The 15,157-nt window shown below is 47.9% G+C and overlaps 1 protein-coding gene across 4 annotated transcripts in view; it reads right to left on the reverse strand.

The window, feature by feature from the left end:
- Nucleotides 1–835: 835 nt before the first annotated feature.
- The window catches only part of Myo16 (myosin XVI), a 606,187-nt gene continuing 591,865 nt past the window's right edge, over nt 836–15,157 (reverse strand). For all 4 annotated transcript variants that reach the window (XM_047554578.1, XM_047554580.1, XM_047554577.1 and 1 more), the window contains exon 35: nt 836–1,215. In XM_047554578.1, the coding sequence (XP_047410534.1) occupies nt 988–1,215 (228 nt within the window). In that variant the 3' untranslated portion in view covers nt 836–987. The remainder of the gene's footprint in view (nt 1,216–15,157) is intronic.

A 15,157-nucleotide genomic window follows, 5' to 3' on the forward strand; every position in this document is an offset into this window, starting at 1 on the left:
GCCCGGGCACTGCCCGGAACTTCTCGACAGCCAGCGGAAGCACGGGGGACAAGGCCTTGCGTTACAGCAGGTGAGGGGACACAGCAAGTGAGTCATGCAGTGTGGCTCGGGGGCGTTTTGCGATGCGATGTGGCTGCAGGAGCAGGGAGGCTCCGCCTGCTCCTCTGACATTCGGACCTTGGAATGAAGGTGGCCCTTCTGCACCACCGTCTCTGAACTCGAAGCCGTGAGTGTGAGTGCTGCGACCTGCCTGTCACCTATGGCAAAGCTGGGGGGCGGGTGAGGTGCAACCGGGGCGCACAAGCAACTTAGGCAGAAACGCAGTGCAGGAGAGCGGCCTCCAACAGAGGGAGCTAGACGTGGACCCACGCCAGCCTCGGCAGGGTGGACACCCCAAAGCCAAAGCAGCAGGCTCGAGGGTTCCAGGTGCTTTCTGGTAAAGAAAAGGTGTGTGGAGGGAAGAAAACTAGAAATGACCTTTTAAAATCTGTATTTTGAAGAGGGAGCACCACCATTTGCATAAAGTTATAAAATACAATAATAAACATGTGAATAATTACCAGGTTTGTGATTCCAATAAGACACACACACCTACAAAGAAATGAAAGGTATGGACCACAATAAATGCTCGCGAGGACAAGGCTGTCGTGGGGCTGTGGGGACAGCACCGGCACGGGCTGCCTCCCACACTGCTCCCTGCCCCCTGGGCTCGCCCACGCTCTCCTCAGCCGCTGTCCTTTCCCAGGGGCAGTGCAGCCCTATAGACGTGAATCCTGAAAATCTGAGTGTTTTACCACAAAATGGGTAAGAAAGAACAAAGATGCGCGCGCACACACACACACGCGCACGTCCAGCCAGCATCAGTGTCCTGTGCTCTTCTGTGTGGCTGCGTGGAGGGAAGACCCAGCGTGTGTGGGAAGGCAGCTGCCTGTGGGGCCGTGTGCAGCCGCTAGGCAGTTTTGCTTGGGGTCTGCAGTCCAGGCCCCGTCAGATGGTGCTGTCCCAGAGCTCGGAAGGCAGCCTGTTGCAGGAGGTCCCTTCGGGCTTCTTCAGGAGAGTGGGCTTCTTGCAGGGAGGCGGCGGAGGCGCCCGGGGCTCGCTGTGGCGCAGGGCCTGCTGCCAGTCTCCCCTCTCCTCACACAGCTTCCGCCTCCACTCCAGGAGCTCCTGCAGGGCCACGCTCTCATTCTCTGAGAGCCTCAGCTGATGGATGACCTGTGGGAGGAAGAGGAGAAGCAGGCAGTGGGACCTGGCAGGAGTGCGGAGTGAGACCGCAGCGCCTGCCTGGCGGTCAGGACGGGCGGGGAGGGGACGGCCCACCCAACCTGGCAAGGGCGGTTGCTGCCCAACAGAATGACAGGAGGCAGGTGGGCTTGTCGGCAGCGGCCGCACCTCGGGGTGAGACAGGAAAGATGCCTCAGTCCCCTGCCCTCTGCCCCATGACTACATGACCTCACAACCTCGTGATGGCTCACATTTCATCTGCATTTGTCCGTAATAGACACTCTCCTAGAAAGAGCGTCCTCAAGCTTCCCCCAGTCCACCCACAGAACTGACACCCGAACATGACTATCAGGGTGACAGGGACCCCTCCCGACCATGATACTTTCATAGACCTGGCTCAGGGGGTCCGAGCGGAGAGCAGTGATTTGAATCATGGTTATTCTGACTCTCTTGTGTCTGTGTTTGTGCTGGGAACTTCCTGTGCGAAGCTGTAGGTCAGGATGGCCCAGTTGCTACGGTGACGTGGGCCCGAGGAAACCGTACAAAGACTCAGAGTTATATCAGGCAGGACCTGGAGCTCAGGCACCAGCTCCCAGGAACAGAGAGTTCTGAGCATAACAAGATAACCCTAATGTCCTTCCACTCCTGCATCCTCATTGCCTGCTATGCTAAAACTTGCCCCCAAGTTTTATGAAACCTATATAATAAACGTGCTGGGCTAGCTTTGGGTCAGCCAAACACCATTAGAAGCTGGCTACCCACCCGGGCCCTGCTTTCCTCTATGTGTGTCTGTTTGTCTTTTCTTCATCCTCCATCGCCCCTCACCTGGTATTTTTGCTGAATTAAAGGCCGTGGCTCTGAGAGGTGAGAGGGTAGTGGAAGGTCCATTGACGGTGCAACAGAGAGCTCTCCACACTCACACAGAAACGGTTTCCAAGCACAGGCAAGAGACAGCCCACCTGCAACCTCACTGGGGTATCAAGTCATACTCCATGTTGTGGCAGTGGCCCAAAGCAGTCTGCCAAAGTAGCAACCCCACATTCTCTCGGACTGCAAGCCCTCAAAGAGGAGAACTTCCCGGGAATGCGCCAGATGTACAACTGGACTGGCTATTTCCTCTTGCTTCGCCGTGGTGCCTGAAGACGGGGCTGTGCCCTGACTTCGTCCTGGGCACAGGGTGAGTGGGTTATGCTGCTGTGGGGACCGCTTTTCTGCTGGAAGCCAGTAATCCATGACAAGCTAGGTATTGTGGACACCAGTTTTGTGACTTCTCTACAGTGATTATGCCAGTTATATTAGTCAACGTTTCCTTGCAATGACTAAATACCTGACAAGAACAAATGAAAGGAGTAATATTTACTTTTGCTTATGGTTTTAGAGGATTCGGTCCAGGCTGGCTGACTCCACTACCCCGGCCCTGAAGTGAGACAGAAGCATCATGGTGGAAGGGTGTGGCAGGGCAAGCTGCTCTGCTGATGGCAACCAGGCAACAGCGAGAGCAAGGGCCTGGGAGACCACCCTTCCAGAGCACGCCCCAGGGACCTGCTTCATCTAACCGGGTCCCACCTCAGGGGTTCATTCAGTCACCCATGAGGCCAGAGCCCTTGAGAGCCAGTCCCTTCCCCAAAGCCCCACCTTTGAGCACATGGGGCTTGGGGAACATTCTAGAACCAAGCCATAGCACTGGTTAGAAAGAATGAGATTCTGGAGATCAGACTGCAAGGACCATGGAGAAATGAGAAAGAACAAGAGGTCTCATCCCCTCTCCCAAGCACCACGCACCATCTTCCAGTCCCACTTCTGCCCAGCAGCTTCCCCAGCAAAACAAGAGCAAAGAAAGCATGTCAGGGTGAAGGGTCTGCAGCCCTCGGAGTGAGAGAGACCCCCTGAAAACAGCCAGGCTTGTCAGTGTGCTGGGTCCAACCCTAACCCACTGCCGAGCTGCTGCTTCCCTGCAGTGGAGGATCCCAAAGGATGGAATCAAGGAGTCACTCAAGACAGGAGCCGTGAGGTGAAGCTCATATTCAGAGTTCATAACTCAGTCTCCAGTCTCTGGAACTGGTGAGAGCAGAAGTCCTCCACACTGCATGCAGCAGCAGCAGCGAAGCTGAGCCCGGGCAGGACGCTGCTGGTTTGATCCCTACGGCAATCACTAGGCACCGTGGAACGTGGGGTCAAGGCCAGATGGTCTTTAAAAAGGCACTTGTTGTTAGTCTCCAGGACTGTGCCAGAATCGAGAAGAAACGAGAGTTTTTGCAGGGCAGATGCTTGTGGAAGCCAGAATGCCTCTAGTGTCAATGGAGTGAGCAAAGCGAGCAGGGTGGGGGTGTGCATAAAATGTAGTCAGTTAATGCACACTTCAGCACCTTAGAATGTGCAGGTGCCTCTCTACGTGCAGCCCAACGTTAACTCATCACTCCTCTTACAGGACTGACAGAGCAGGTGCTGTTATTTTGTGGCTAAGGAAAACTGAGGCACAGAGAAGGCAGGAAAGTTGCATGGAAATAGTGAAGCCAGGCAGTCTGGCTCAGGACCTTGGTTCTGCGTGCACACTGCTGACCACCACCCGACAGTTGCTGTCCAGGCTCCAACACATGCCAGGATCACAGCCTCCTACACTACACTCCTCTCTCCTCCTCCTTCTAATGGGATCTGGTGATATCTATGAGTCTCCATGAGTGGGTTCTTGTTCCTCCATCACCCTCCACTCGTGGAAGCTCTGTCGATTCCATGGGCTGCTCCTACGCGTTCCTTAGCTCACAGGCAGCGTACAGCAGCGATTTCTGAAAAAGCAGTATCACAGACTTATTCCTGTGAAAGAGCATTTAATTGGTGGAAGAATATGTGTACCAGTTCAGCTGATTATTTTCCCCAAACTTTTCAAGACGTCCTTCTTAGGTGACATAACTTCACGTTCACATATATAGGAAACAAAGTCAGGATTCCCCACCTCTGGATAGCACGGAGTATATCAAACAGGTTATGGAGGGTTACTGTACCAGTAAAAAAGGCGTTAATTACAAAAGTCATACTTTTTAAGCATCTGAAAGTTCTGCCTAAGTAACTAAATTCCAGATGGGCAGAAGCTTTCTGAGGTGAATTGGTAAGGACCAGTTGCTTTTCCTTTTCTTCCACAGGTCCAGAGAGTCCTTTTTGACAGGAGGAGCAGCATTTTGACATGGGCCAGGACTAGAGAAACGAGTTGGAAACCTGGGGAGCCCCCGGGGAACGGCCAATTCCAACATCTCACTGGTTGGGCTCTTCAGTGATCTGGGCCACTGGAGCCTTAGGCCAAAGCTTACGAAGAGCAGAAGGAAACCCTCTCTAATGATGGAGGTGCTCCAAGAGCAAGAGGCTGACAGGGTGGTGGTGGCCTCAGGCACCAGACAGTCTCATCCTAAGACCTTCGCCAGAGGGTGACTCTGGGTGGGACAGGAGGCTGAAGATGAAGCGGGAAGTCTGAGATGCAGAGCTGGGTCTCTGAAGTCTGGTGTTAAGGAGCAAAGGCCCGATAGCGCTGTTGAAAGCACAGGAGGGTCAGCAAGGACTGTGGAACTAGAGGCGAGCAAGCTTCCCAGTCACTTCCGACTTGATTTCTGACTTGATTCAGATGATCAGCCCTTATCTTAGCAGCACCCTCTCGGGTGAAAAGAAACATCACCCACAGTGCCTGCAGCTTACACACGATGCTTAGCATGCACAGAAATCACTATGCATGTGAAGAGACAAGATGACCAATAAGAAGTAAAGGAAATTCACAAGGGATGCAGAGATTAGGTTTGGCAGATAAAGACTTTGAAATGCTTAAGAGAACAGAGAAAATATGGACCAGTAGAAGAAGTATCAGAAATAGTCATAGACATGAAAAGAGTACAAGAAGCAGCAGAGACAGAAAGAACATGGCAAACCAATACAGTCCCCAAAGCTGGGGGAGGCATCAATGCACACATTTAAGAACCTCAGCAGACCACATGACAGATGAATACACACGCCACCAAGAGAGGCAACAAAAACAAAGCCAGGGTATCACACTAAAGGTGCTGTAGGACAAAGAGAACAAAGCTTTAAGAGCTCAGAAGGAAAAGGTGCTCCCCATTCAAAAGAACCATACTGAAAGTGAAGGCTGCCTCGTTAACAGAAAGACTGAAAGCCTGAACACAAGGAGCTGATTGTATGTGGACAAGTTACGATTTTAGTTACAAATTTTTATTGAGTTTCAAAGGAATTTGGACAAAAAAAATGAAGAGATGTATCATCAGAAGTCTTCATTAATAGAAAGACAAAATGAAGTTTTTTTAGGGTGAAGGAAAATGACCCCAGATGGAAAAATGGAAATTTAGGAGATAATTGGTAAACCCATGGGCAAATATAAATCGTATTCTTGAAATGTCTGATAGACATTAAATCATAGAGAAAACACAGACTTATGCTCACAACAACTGCAAGAGCCAGGAGGGATTAAATAGAGTTGACTTCTCTTAACATTGTAACAGAAGTGGAAAAAGGTGAAAGGAATAATCGGTTAGAAGGAGGAGAAGGCAGTTCTATCACCCTGTGAATCCCCGAGGGAAGGAACCCCCCGACCTCAGGCAAGAGCGAGAGGTCATGTGAACCACAAAGTAAAATAAATGAAAAGAAAGACAACAAATGTTCAGCTAGTCTAAAAGGAAGCAGGAGAGGTAGGGAAACATTAAAAATAGAGACCAGTTTCTAAAAGAGCAAGCGGAAAACCAGACAGAGTCCAGACAGCCATTTCTCTCCACCTGGTGGCGGGGTGGATTTGCTGGATGGCAGCTGAGCGTGCAGCCCGGTCATCCCGTGGGAACAGAACGTGTCCACTTGGTTTCTCCTGAAGGCTAATTTTTTCATGGTGACCAGACTCATACTTCCCACCGAACAGCCCTGAGCCTGAGTTGGTCCAGGAAGAACTGAAGCAGCCACAGGCTGAGGCTGATCCTAGCCCAGTGCTCGGGAGGGGTCCTGAGAGAAAAGGTCCCAGATCCTGGAGGGACCGTTTCCTTTGTGGAAAAGAGAAATGCTCTGTACCCTTTGAACGCTTCTCATTGTTTCCTAGGAATATCTGATTCCAAGGGCATTAAAAGAGGTGAGACTTCTGCATGCAGACCACTGGAGAACCCTTTCCCAACCAGAATGTAGATGTCTCAAATAATGCATGGAGTGAAGATGCAGAGAACACCACCTTTGAATCAGTCAGCAAGGGTTTCTCCCAGTTCCTTGGTCTGCAAAAATCTGATGCTTGCAAAAATCAACCTGGGCAGGCAATGAACTCTTTAACTGAGGGATCCCACAGAGCTAGTCCTACTCTCTAATGTAGAGATGAATATTTATTGAGTAAAATCTATTAGGCATGTAAGCACAGTTGCCAGAATGGCACAAATGAGATGCTAAAATATTAACATTATTGATCTTCATTTAAAAAAAAGAATGTTCACAGGTTAAGTCTTAAATGGAGGTTAAAATTCTGTGTAAGGATATGTGATAGGCCACTACCGTCAAAATGGCAGCATTCAGAGGGCACTTTAAAACCATGATCTGAAGAGGCTCCAAACAGGAAGACGGTATTCCCCAACGGATCGTATTTAATCTGCTTTATTTAGATTTATCAAATCTACTAGACTGTGAAGCACGAGAAGCCTATTTGTGATGGTGGAAGAGCTTTAATATTTTAGAACCAATGCAGCAACTACAAGAGTTATTTACATGGTGGTCCAGTAATCTAGAAGTCACGAAAAGCATTTAACACATTATTCGACATGGTAAAAACATCTAAATCAGTGTTTATCTGAATTCTTTTACCTCTTATGTCCTAGCGGTAACCAAAATCATGCATCACTTCCTTTACCCTTATTTGATATTTCACAATCAAGTAAACAACATCATTTTTAAAAGCAATAATGAGCCAGGGATGGTGGTGCACACTTGTAATCTCAGCTACTGGGGAGGCTTAAGTAGGAGGATGTCAAGTTCAAGGCCAGCCTCAGCAACTTAGCAAGAACCTGTCTTGAAATTAAAAATAAAAAGGTCTGGGGTGTAGTTCAGTGGTGGAGCACTTGCCCAGCAAGTGCGAGATCCTGGTTCTCATCCCCAGCCCTGTAAAACTGGAAAAGCAAAAAAGGCAATAATGACTTTGTAACAAAGATGTTCATTCTGCTATTGAAGTGGAATAATTTTGTTTAAGAGAGAAGAGCCTTGGAGATTAGGGATGCCGCCGCCAGTGAGTGTGGAGTCAGTGACTCCACACGGGACGTGATTCATCCCGACCGGCTGGTACGTAAAGACGCCATGTTAACACGGCGGACTCGGACCTGCTCCCTCTGCTTTCGAAGATCTATCTTATCCTCGCCACTCCAGGTAACCAGTTTCCGCCACGTTCTTTTTTTTTCTGGTCGAGGTCATGCAATAGTCTTTGTGCATGATCCTTATCTTTCAGAAGTCAGAGGTGAGTGTTGACCTGGGAAACAGGAAGCTGGGCGTGACTGCCACCCTCTGGGCCGGCTGCAGGGAGCTCCGGGCCCAGGGAGCACAGTGTAGTCCCTCCGGGAAGGAGCTTTCAGACAGGCACTCCCCAGCGTGTCCCACTGTGTCCCCCAGGCAGAGGCAGCGTGGGCAGGTGGAAGGGGTGTGTGCTCACTAACTGCTCCTTAGCCCTCTACCTGGGAGGGGCTCTGTTGGGCAGGTTTCCAGAGGAAGCAACCTCGGATCTGAACTCAGAATGTGACGTGGCCACCTAACCAGTTAGAACAGGGAACTGATTCAGAAGAGACTTCCACAGACTTGATGTATACAAGTGCCAGCCAAGACAGGGCACTTCCTTCTTTAACAGGACTAACAGATCCACACTGAGTCTGAAGCTGGGGCTGGTCACTGACCTGAAGGTACTTCTGGAAGACCTGGACTCTGAAGCCACTGCCTGGGCTGATCCTGAGCTGGCCCCAATTGTGAGCAAGTGCATACTGGCTGGCTTGGCTGGCCACAGAGTGGGAGCCGCCAGCACCCACCTCCAAAGGACTGGCTGAGGGTCTTGTAAGTGACATGTAGAGGTGACTTACATGACTGCCTTAAAAATGTGCCTATGTACACGACTTCAGTCCCAGAAACTAGGGAGACCAAGGCAGGAGGATCACAAGTTTGAACCCTGACAACTTAATAAGAATCTATATCAAAATAAAAAATAAAAAGGTTTGCGGAATAGCTCAGTGGTAAAGCATCCCTGAGTTCAATCCCCAGTACCACAAAAAACAAAACAAAAGAGAAACAAACAAATGAACAAACAAAACAAAACAAAAACTACTACATGTGCTACACAGATATGGGTGTTGTGATTTTGTCACTGTTGGCTCTTTGACTTGAGAAGTCCCTAAGCATTGCTGAATGGGGATAATCCTGATGCCCAAATCAGATAATGCTGCATGAAAGCACTTCTCACAGTTTATGACCCTGTACAAATGTAACCCAGTTTTTCCTTTGTAATTAAAGAGAAGATCTCTAAACTCTTAGCAAAACATTAGAATTATAGCTATGATTTAAATATGATTTTAAACTAAAGGAAGTTATACTGAAAGAAAATGAAAAGTTTAGAGCTTTTTTATTTTTTAAAATAAAAGTAAGATTTTAAAAGTTAGAGGTAAGATTTTTTAAAAGTTCAGACTGATTTTGGTGAGTGTGTGAATGCTCGGACCATGTTTACAAGGAAGGAGACACATTATCACGATATACTTCACTTGTGGGTTCATTTTTCTAAATGTGGCAGGTGGCACCTCACCTCTGTGGGGTGGGGTGAAGGGGCAGGGTGCCCCCATCAGCTCCAGTCCGGCCCTCAGGAGCTCTCTTACTTGAGATGCCCTTCATACTTCACGGTCTCACAGAAGTCCCTTCAACACACAAGAACCTGTTAAATAAGTCCCCAGGAACCTACTAACAATGCTCTGCTGCTTGGAAATCCTGCCCTTGCTTGCCGTGGTTTGAAACAGACCTGGGTGAGTTTGGATGGTTAGTGAGTGGGGTCATGGAGAGAGCAGGGCAGGCATTATAGACTTCCTGGTGGCCTAAGAAGACAATCCTGTGAGCTTAAGGGATCATATGAGCTTATAATATGTCCGGAATTATTATTTTTGGATGGCATGATGGGGGATGGTATTATTCTACAACAGGCAAAAAACCCAGGCTTTTGGAAATGTGCACAGGGTCTCTTCCAGTTTGAATGTCTTACAAACCAAATTGTTTAGTGGAGGAGCTAATAAGATAGTCAGAAAGCATTCTGTGATTTTTAAACTTGACATTCAAAGAGCTCTGAAAACCTTGGGAGCTCTTGCCACTCAGAGTGAGGAAGTCACAGTTTACAGAGAGCTGGGACAAAACCATCCCTCGAGACAAGTGACAAATGGGTTCACTTCGTAATCCTGGGGTCCAGGGCAATATTCCTAGACCCACCTGAATGAGAGCAAGAGGCAACGTTTTCACGTACAGCCGCCTGTTGGTTGGCATCACAAAAACAGGGCCTTCTATCACCGTCTCCCTTCTGATCCTAAGGATGAATGGCATAATGGGAAAGCACCCACTGCCTGTGCATGCCTCTGAGCACCAGAACTCACAGTCACCCCCAGCACGTGAGAGCAGATGCCGGACGATCATGGGCCAAACCCATTTCCCATGGGACTGGAATGCTGACCCTCAAAACATCCCCTTCCTTTCATTTTCTTTTATTTTTTTTGGGGGGGGTACTGGGAATTGAACTCAGGAGCACTTGACCACTGAACTACATCCCCAGTCCAATTTTGTATTTTATTTAGAGAGAGGGTCTCACTGACTTGCTTAGCACCTTACTTTTGCTGAGCCTGGCTTTGAACTTGAGATCCTCCTGCCTCAGCCTCCGGAGTCGCTGGGATTACAGGTGTGCACCACCACAACCCAACTTTCATTGGTGTTCAACAAGAAGATTCCTTATGGAAACAGTAGTCCTTAAAAAATTGTAGTGCAACCTCAGAAACAGGTGATTGCTACCTCAACAGCTCAGAATGCAGTGAAAGGAATAGTTCCATTCTGTTACTAGGAAAGCTTGCTGATTTCAAATCAAGACATTCAAGATGTGGATTTGGTTTCCATTTCTTTGCTCAGATTGTAAAGTATCTTGTGTTTTCCAACATCCAGGAAATATCAATAGAAATATCAACAGAAATGAGAATAGAGATTGATAAAATGATGTAATGATCTGAGTTCATGCAAGTTCTCTCCTTAAAATGAGACGCATTCCACTTAGTGTGGGGGGGTTTAAAAAAATACATGATCTAAAGGCTCATGAGGTCCATCACTTCCATTTCTATTTACCTGTTTTCAGTGATTTCCTATTATGCAATTTAAAGAATTCTATGAGATGAATAAATGAGCTTGAGAAAAATTCCCATGACCTTCCACAAATGTACACCTCTAAGGACAGCATTTATAATGCTAAGTTGATCATTTGCTGCTGAGCTTTTTACCTTAAGTCTTTCTTCTCAAGGATAAAAATAGTCTTTGTTAAATAATTGAGATGTAAAATTGTATTGCTGTTCATTTGTCACAGAATTGATTTTTCTATTGACTATTCACCCAAAGGTGAAAAGAGGCATTTACTGACATTTATGGAAATTACAAGAGGGAAGTGTCTTAGCTGATGAATAGTGAATATCAGTGCTTCAAATGCAAATCCCATTTCTACTCAGTGCTAACAAGGTATTGGAGGAAAAAACATTAAAAATGAAATCTGAAAAACACTCCATAAAACCAAGGTCCACCAAAAGAAATCCTGAAATTACTGCACAGAACAGAATAAAAATAAAGACAAAGTGTGACTAAGGGGTGATAGGTGTCACTCTTTTTAAAATATCAAGAAAATGATCTGAAATTGGAGATGACATTTGTGGTTACCTGACAAGTTTGGGTCCTTCCTAACCCAGGAGACCCTCAATGCAGGCCACCTGTCAAGTTCACCCAAGAATGGCTCTACCAGGTGGAAGGGGATTTTAATTTCATACCCTATCTGCATGCTTTGACTTCTTAAAAATCAAGAACTATTCTTTACTTTTATAAGAAGTAGCATTACATTGGGAAATGGTATAATTTCAAAATAGACATTTATTTGAACTTTGCAGTTGGTTTTAACCTCATAAGTCATAGTTAAGAATAAAAAGGTACTCAGAAGAGTGCATGCATTTTTTTTATCTTAACTAAAAGTTACAAAATAGAAATTTAACCATTGCACAGAATGTCAAATAACGTATGTGGCATTGAGGATATGGATTTTGTATTGTCATAGGGTCCAAATGAAAATAGGGAATAGATGGAAAAACAAGTATCTTTTAAACTGGAAGCATACAAAGTACTAACATCCCCTTTAAAATATGTTTCTTGGGGTGATATGGGAGGCTTATTCTAAAAGTAAGGAGGTCTGGCTGGGGATAATTAATGTGCTAGATCTTCTCCCTTCAACGAATGCATGTTTGTATCATTCGCTTGTAAAGTAATCTCCAGGGACACTCTGCCTCTCCAGGTCCCTGCATTCAGCCTGTGGCAGCAAGTCCTGCATCTTCTGGCCACGTGGCTTGTCCAGCCTCATCTCTTCCATTCTCACACAGCAGATGTGTGCAGAGCACGTCTGTAATTCTGTTTGTCCCCATTTGTGTGCCAGAGTATAGAACCCACAGCCTAAGGCAGGCCTTCGAAGCTTCTCAGCCCCATCTCAATACCATGTTCATACTGCTTTACCTCCATGACGCAATTTGATATGGTGTCATTCTAGGGCATACAGACATGTGAAATAATCAGGTTAAACAGCAGTGGCCTCATTTCATAGGCGTGTAAATTTGCCTTTCAATCCCAAAGTCACTTGGCTAGGAAGTGGTAGTCAGAAGGCAAATTCAGGCACTCTGAGTTCAGCCAGCTCTGTAGACATTGATGGTGCTGTTCCAAGAAGGCCCCCTGCCTGCTAACCTGCGAACACACGTGCTTAACTGGCGATGAAGTGGAAGTCACCAGGATGGATCTGTAGGACTTAGCAAGTTGCACCCTCAAGGAGCTCCGTGCAACCTGAGCGTCAGGACAGCAGCGGGCAGCCATGGGGCAAGTGCATGGAGTGGACAAGACAGGAACATGGAGCTGTGAGGGGCGGCCAGCGTCGTGTTATTCAGAGCTACTTGGGCAGTGATCACTGCTGCCGGCACGCAGAGGAGGCGACGTGTGAAAAAGACAGCAGGACCCGTGGTGTGGTGCGGGCACAAGAAGAAAGGCTGGGGTTGTGTGATAGGAGGAGAGGGTCCACACTGCACTCACCTCTACCCTTCCGGTTACACAGGACAGAGAGAGGAAAGCGCCAGATGTGGCCTAGGACTGGAGAGCTGACTTCGGGGCAGCAGCGGAACGGTGGGTAAGGAGAGGAGAGGGCTGGCGCGGAAGCAGGAGGGGCGAACCCCAAGTGCCAGCCCCTTCGCAGGGGACGGGGGACAGAGGACTGCCAGGTTGACCAGCGTCTTCATTTGCTTTGCTTTGTTTTGCAGGATGCAGTTTACCTATTAATTTTTTAAGTTCTCTAACATTTTTTTCCTAGAAACAGCAACAATTCCTGTTACGATATTAAGTATGATTGAATAAAAACAAGGAAACCACTCTTATGAAACCGGATGCTAGTATTTCCAAGTCCAAGAGGATTTTGAAATTCAGCCAACAGAGCAAAGGGGCACAGGAGAGCAGTCCCAGGCCGTGGACTCACTGCTGGAGCAAAGCGTCTTTTCTCTTTGGGTGTGAGTCCCCGTTTCCCTCGAGTCACCAACCTGAGAACTGAAGGCAAGCCAGGCACTTCTTTAGAGTTGCTGAAAGCCCTCAAGGTCCTGAAAGTCTCCGGACATTCCTCAGGGTACTCGTTTTGCCATGGGGGATTGACCGTGTTACTGAAGGAAATCAAGTTTGATTTTGGGGGAAATTTTTTAAGTTACAAACTTTATTTACACACGTGGCACACTGTGTGTGTGCATGCATGAGTGCATGTGGTGTGTGTGTGCGAGATAGAGAGAGAGGTGAGCTGGGAGTGCCACCGATCAGCATTTTCTGTTAAGCAGTATTTTGATAATTGTATCATTGGAAGATATGAATAAGCATGATTTTCACTAACTTAAAAGAATAAGGATTGCTAAATAATGGAGACTAAATTTAGCTAATAAACTACTACATTTAATAATGTTCAGCAGCAGTAATAAAATAATTACCCAAACAAATGGTGAAGAGATACCAGGTGGGGTTGCCCAGTTTATTCTACTGGCACCTTGGCACCGGGGAACTCGGTCACTTTTTCACAATGAGGCCAGAAGCTGATGGGCAGACGCCTTCCATGTGCCTCGAGCTTGCTGGCCTCCTCCTGGTTCGGGGGACGCGGTATTCAGCTCTGGGATGGGGTCGCAGGTGGGCAAGGGAGGTCTGTACTATGACCGTGGGAGGCGGGGTCCCTGCCTGTGGCCCCAATGCATTGGCTCCTCTCCTTCCCCGAAGCCTCCCACCCACAGAGACGCGCTCTCACTGGGTGCCTGAGAGGAGGGAAAGATTCGGCAGGCGCAGCACCTGCTGCTGGGACCTCAGGGCCATCACAGCGCCTGTAAGGCACAGAGCAAATCCTGTGTGTGACCTGCTGAAGGAAGGGAAAGCGGGAGTCAGCAGGGACAAAGAGGGACGGGACGAGATGTGCCAAGGTGGGCAGAACAAGAGCGTGCGCCTTCAAATCAAGACTTCTTCCCAAAAATAGATAATAAAAATCACCTGTGAGTGTACGAAATTAATTCAACCCACTTGGGCTTCAAACTCTGGGCTTTTTATATCATTGACTTTATGACACTTTCCGACATCGCAGTTCGTCTGGTTTAGAACCTGTTCTGACAGAGTCAGAAATACACAATGACAGTGTCAAGTCACAATGCAATCAGAGACATCAGGAGAGCCAGACCCACCAGGTCCCCCAGGTCACAAAATAAACCCCCACCAGAGTCAGCAGACTGCATTTCCCCACAAGAAGGACCTTTCTATTATTTCAGCCCCAATTTTGCTTTCAAATTTGTCAGGAAATATGGACCAGGCTGTCTGGAGTCCTCTTCTTCATCCTTAGGTACCCTAAGCAGGGGAAGAGGAGGGTATCTGATATTTCCCACGTACGGGAAAGGCAAGCGGTCCCTTCGGCTTTCGCTCTGAGCACATCAGTGTTGAGGAAAGCCACAAGGTCATGCTCATAACTGGCATTCTACACAAAGCTCCAGCTAAGAGGTCAAAATGTCAACTTTTCTAGACTTTTAACACTTACACCTAATGGTAATCTCAACTCTGCTTAAATACGGGTATTGGCAAAGAGGGTTCACCCAGCCCCCTGGCGTCCTGCAGTTTAGGCAGCCCCTCCACCTGGAATGCGTGACTGGACACCAGCAGGGGTGACCCTGGCCTCTGCCCTGCGCCTCTCTGCTCCACGCAGCTGTGGTCCTGATCTGCAGCTGCGACTGCGCCCAACTCCTCCACCGGTCTGCTCTGCCCCAGACCCCATCGGCATTTCCTTTTCCCTGCCCTATGGCCTTTCAGTGTATCCTATGTTTTACCTAAATAGGGCTTATTTGCTTTCTCATGCTAGAATTTACCTTTCACAAGGGCCAAGATGTTTGTTTTTCCAACCAAGGTATTGTGAGTGCCCACACCTGTGCCTGGCATCTGAGGACTCTCCACAGATATCTGGAGAGGAACCAGTGAGTGCAGGGATCTCTGAAAATCCACTTTCAAGCAGCCCCTTCTCTTGGAATTTAGATGCCGGGCTCATCTGTACGGTGTGCCGTCTCACACGTCAGGCCTACTGCGCGCATGTAACTCGGCAGGTACGTGCAGGAAAGCCAGGCATGTTGTTCTTTTTGGGCAATGC

The sequence above is a fragment of the Sciurus carolinensis genome, chromosome 5, assembly GCF_902686445.1.
Source record: "Sciurus carolinensis chromosome 5, mSciCar1.2, whole genome shotgun sequence".
Classification (NCBI taxonomy): domain Eukaryota; kingdom Metazoa; phylum Chordata; class Mammalia; order Rodentia; family Sciuridae; genus Sciurus; species Sciurus carolinensis.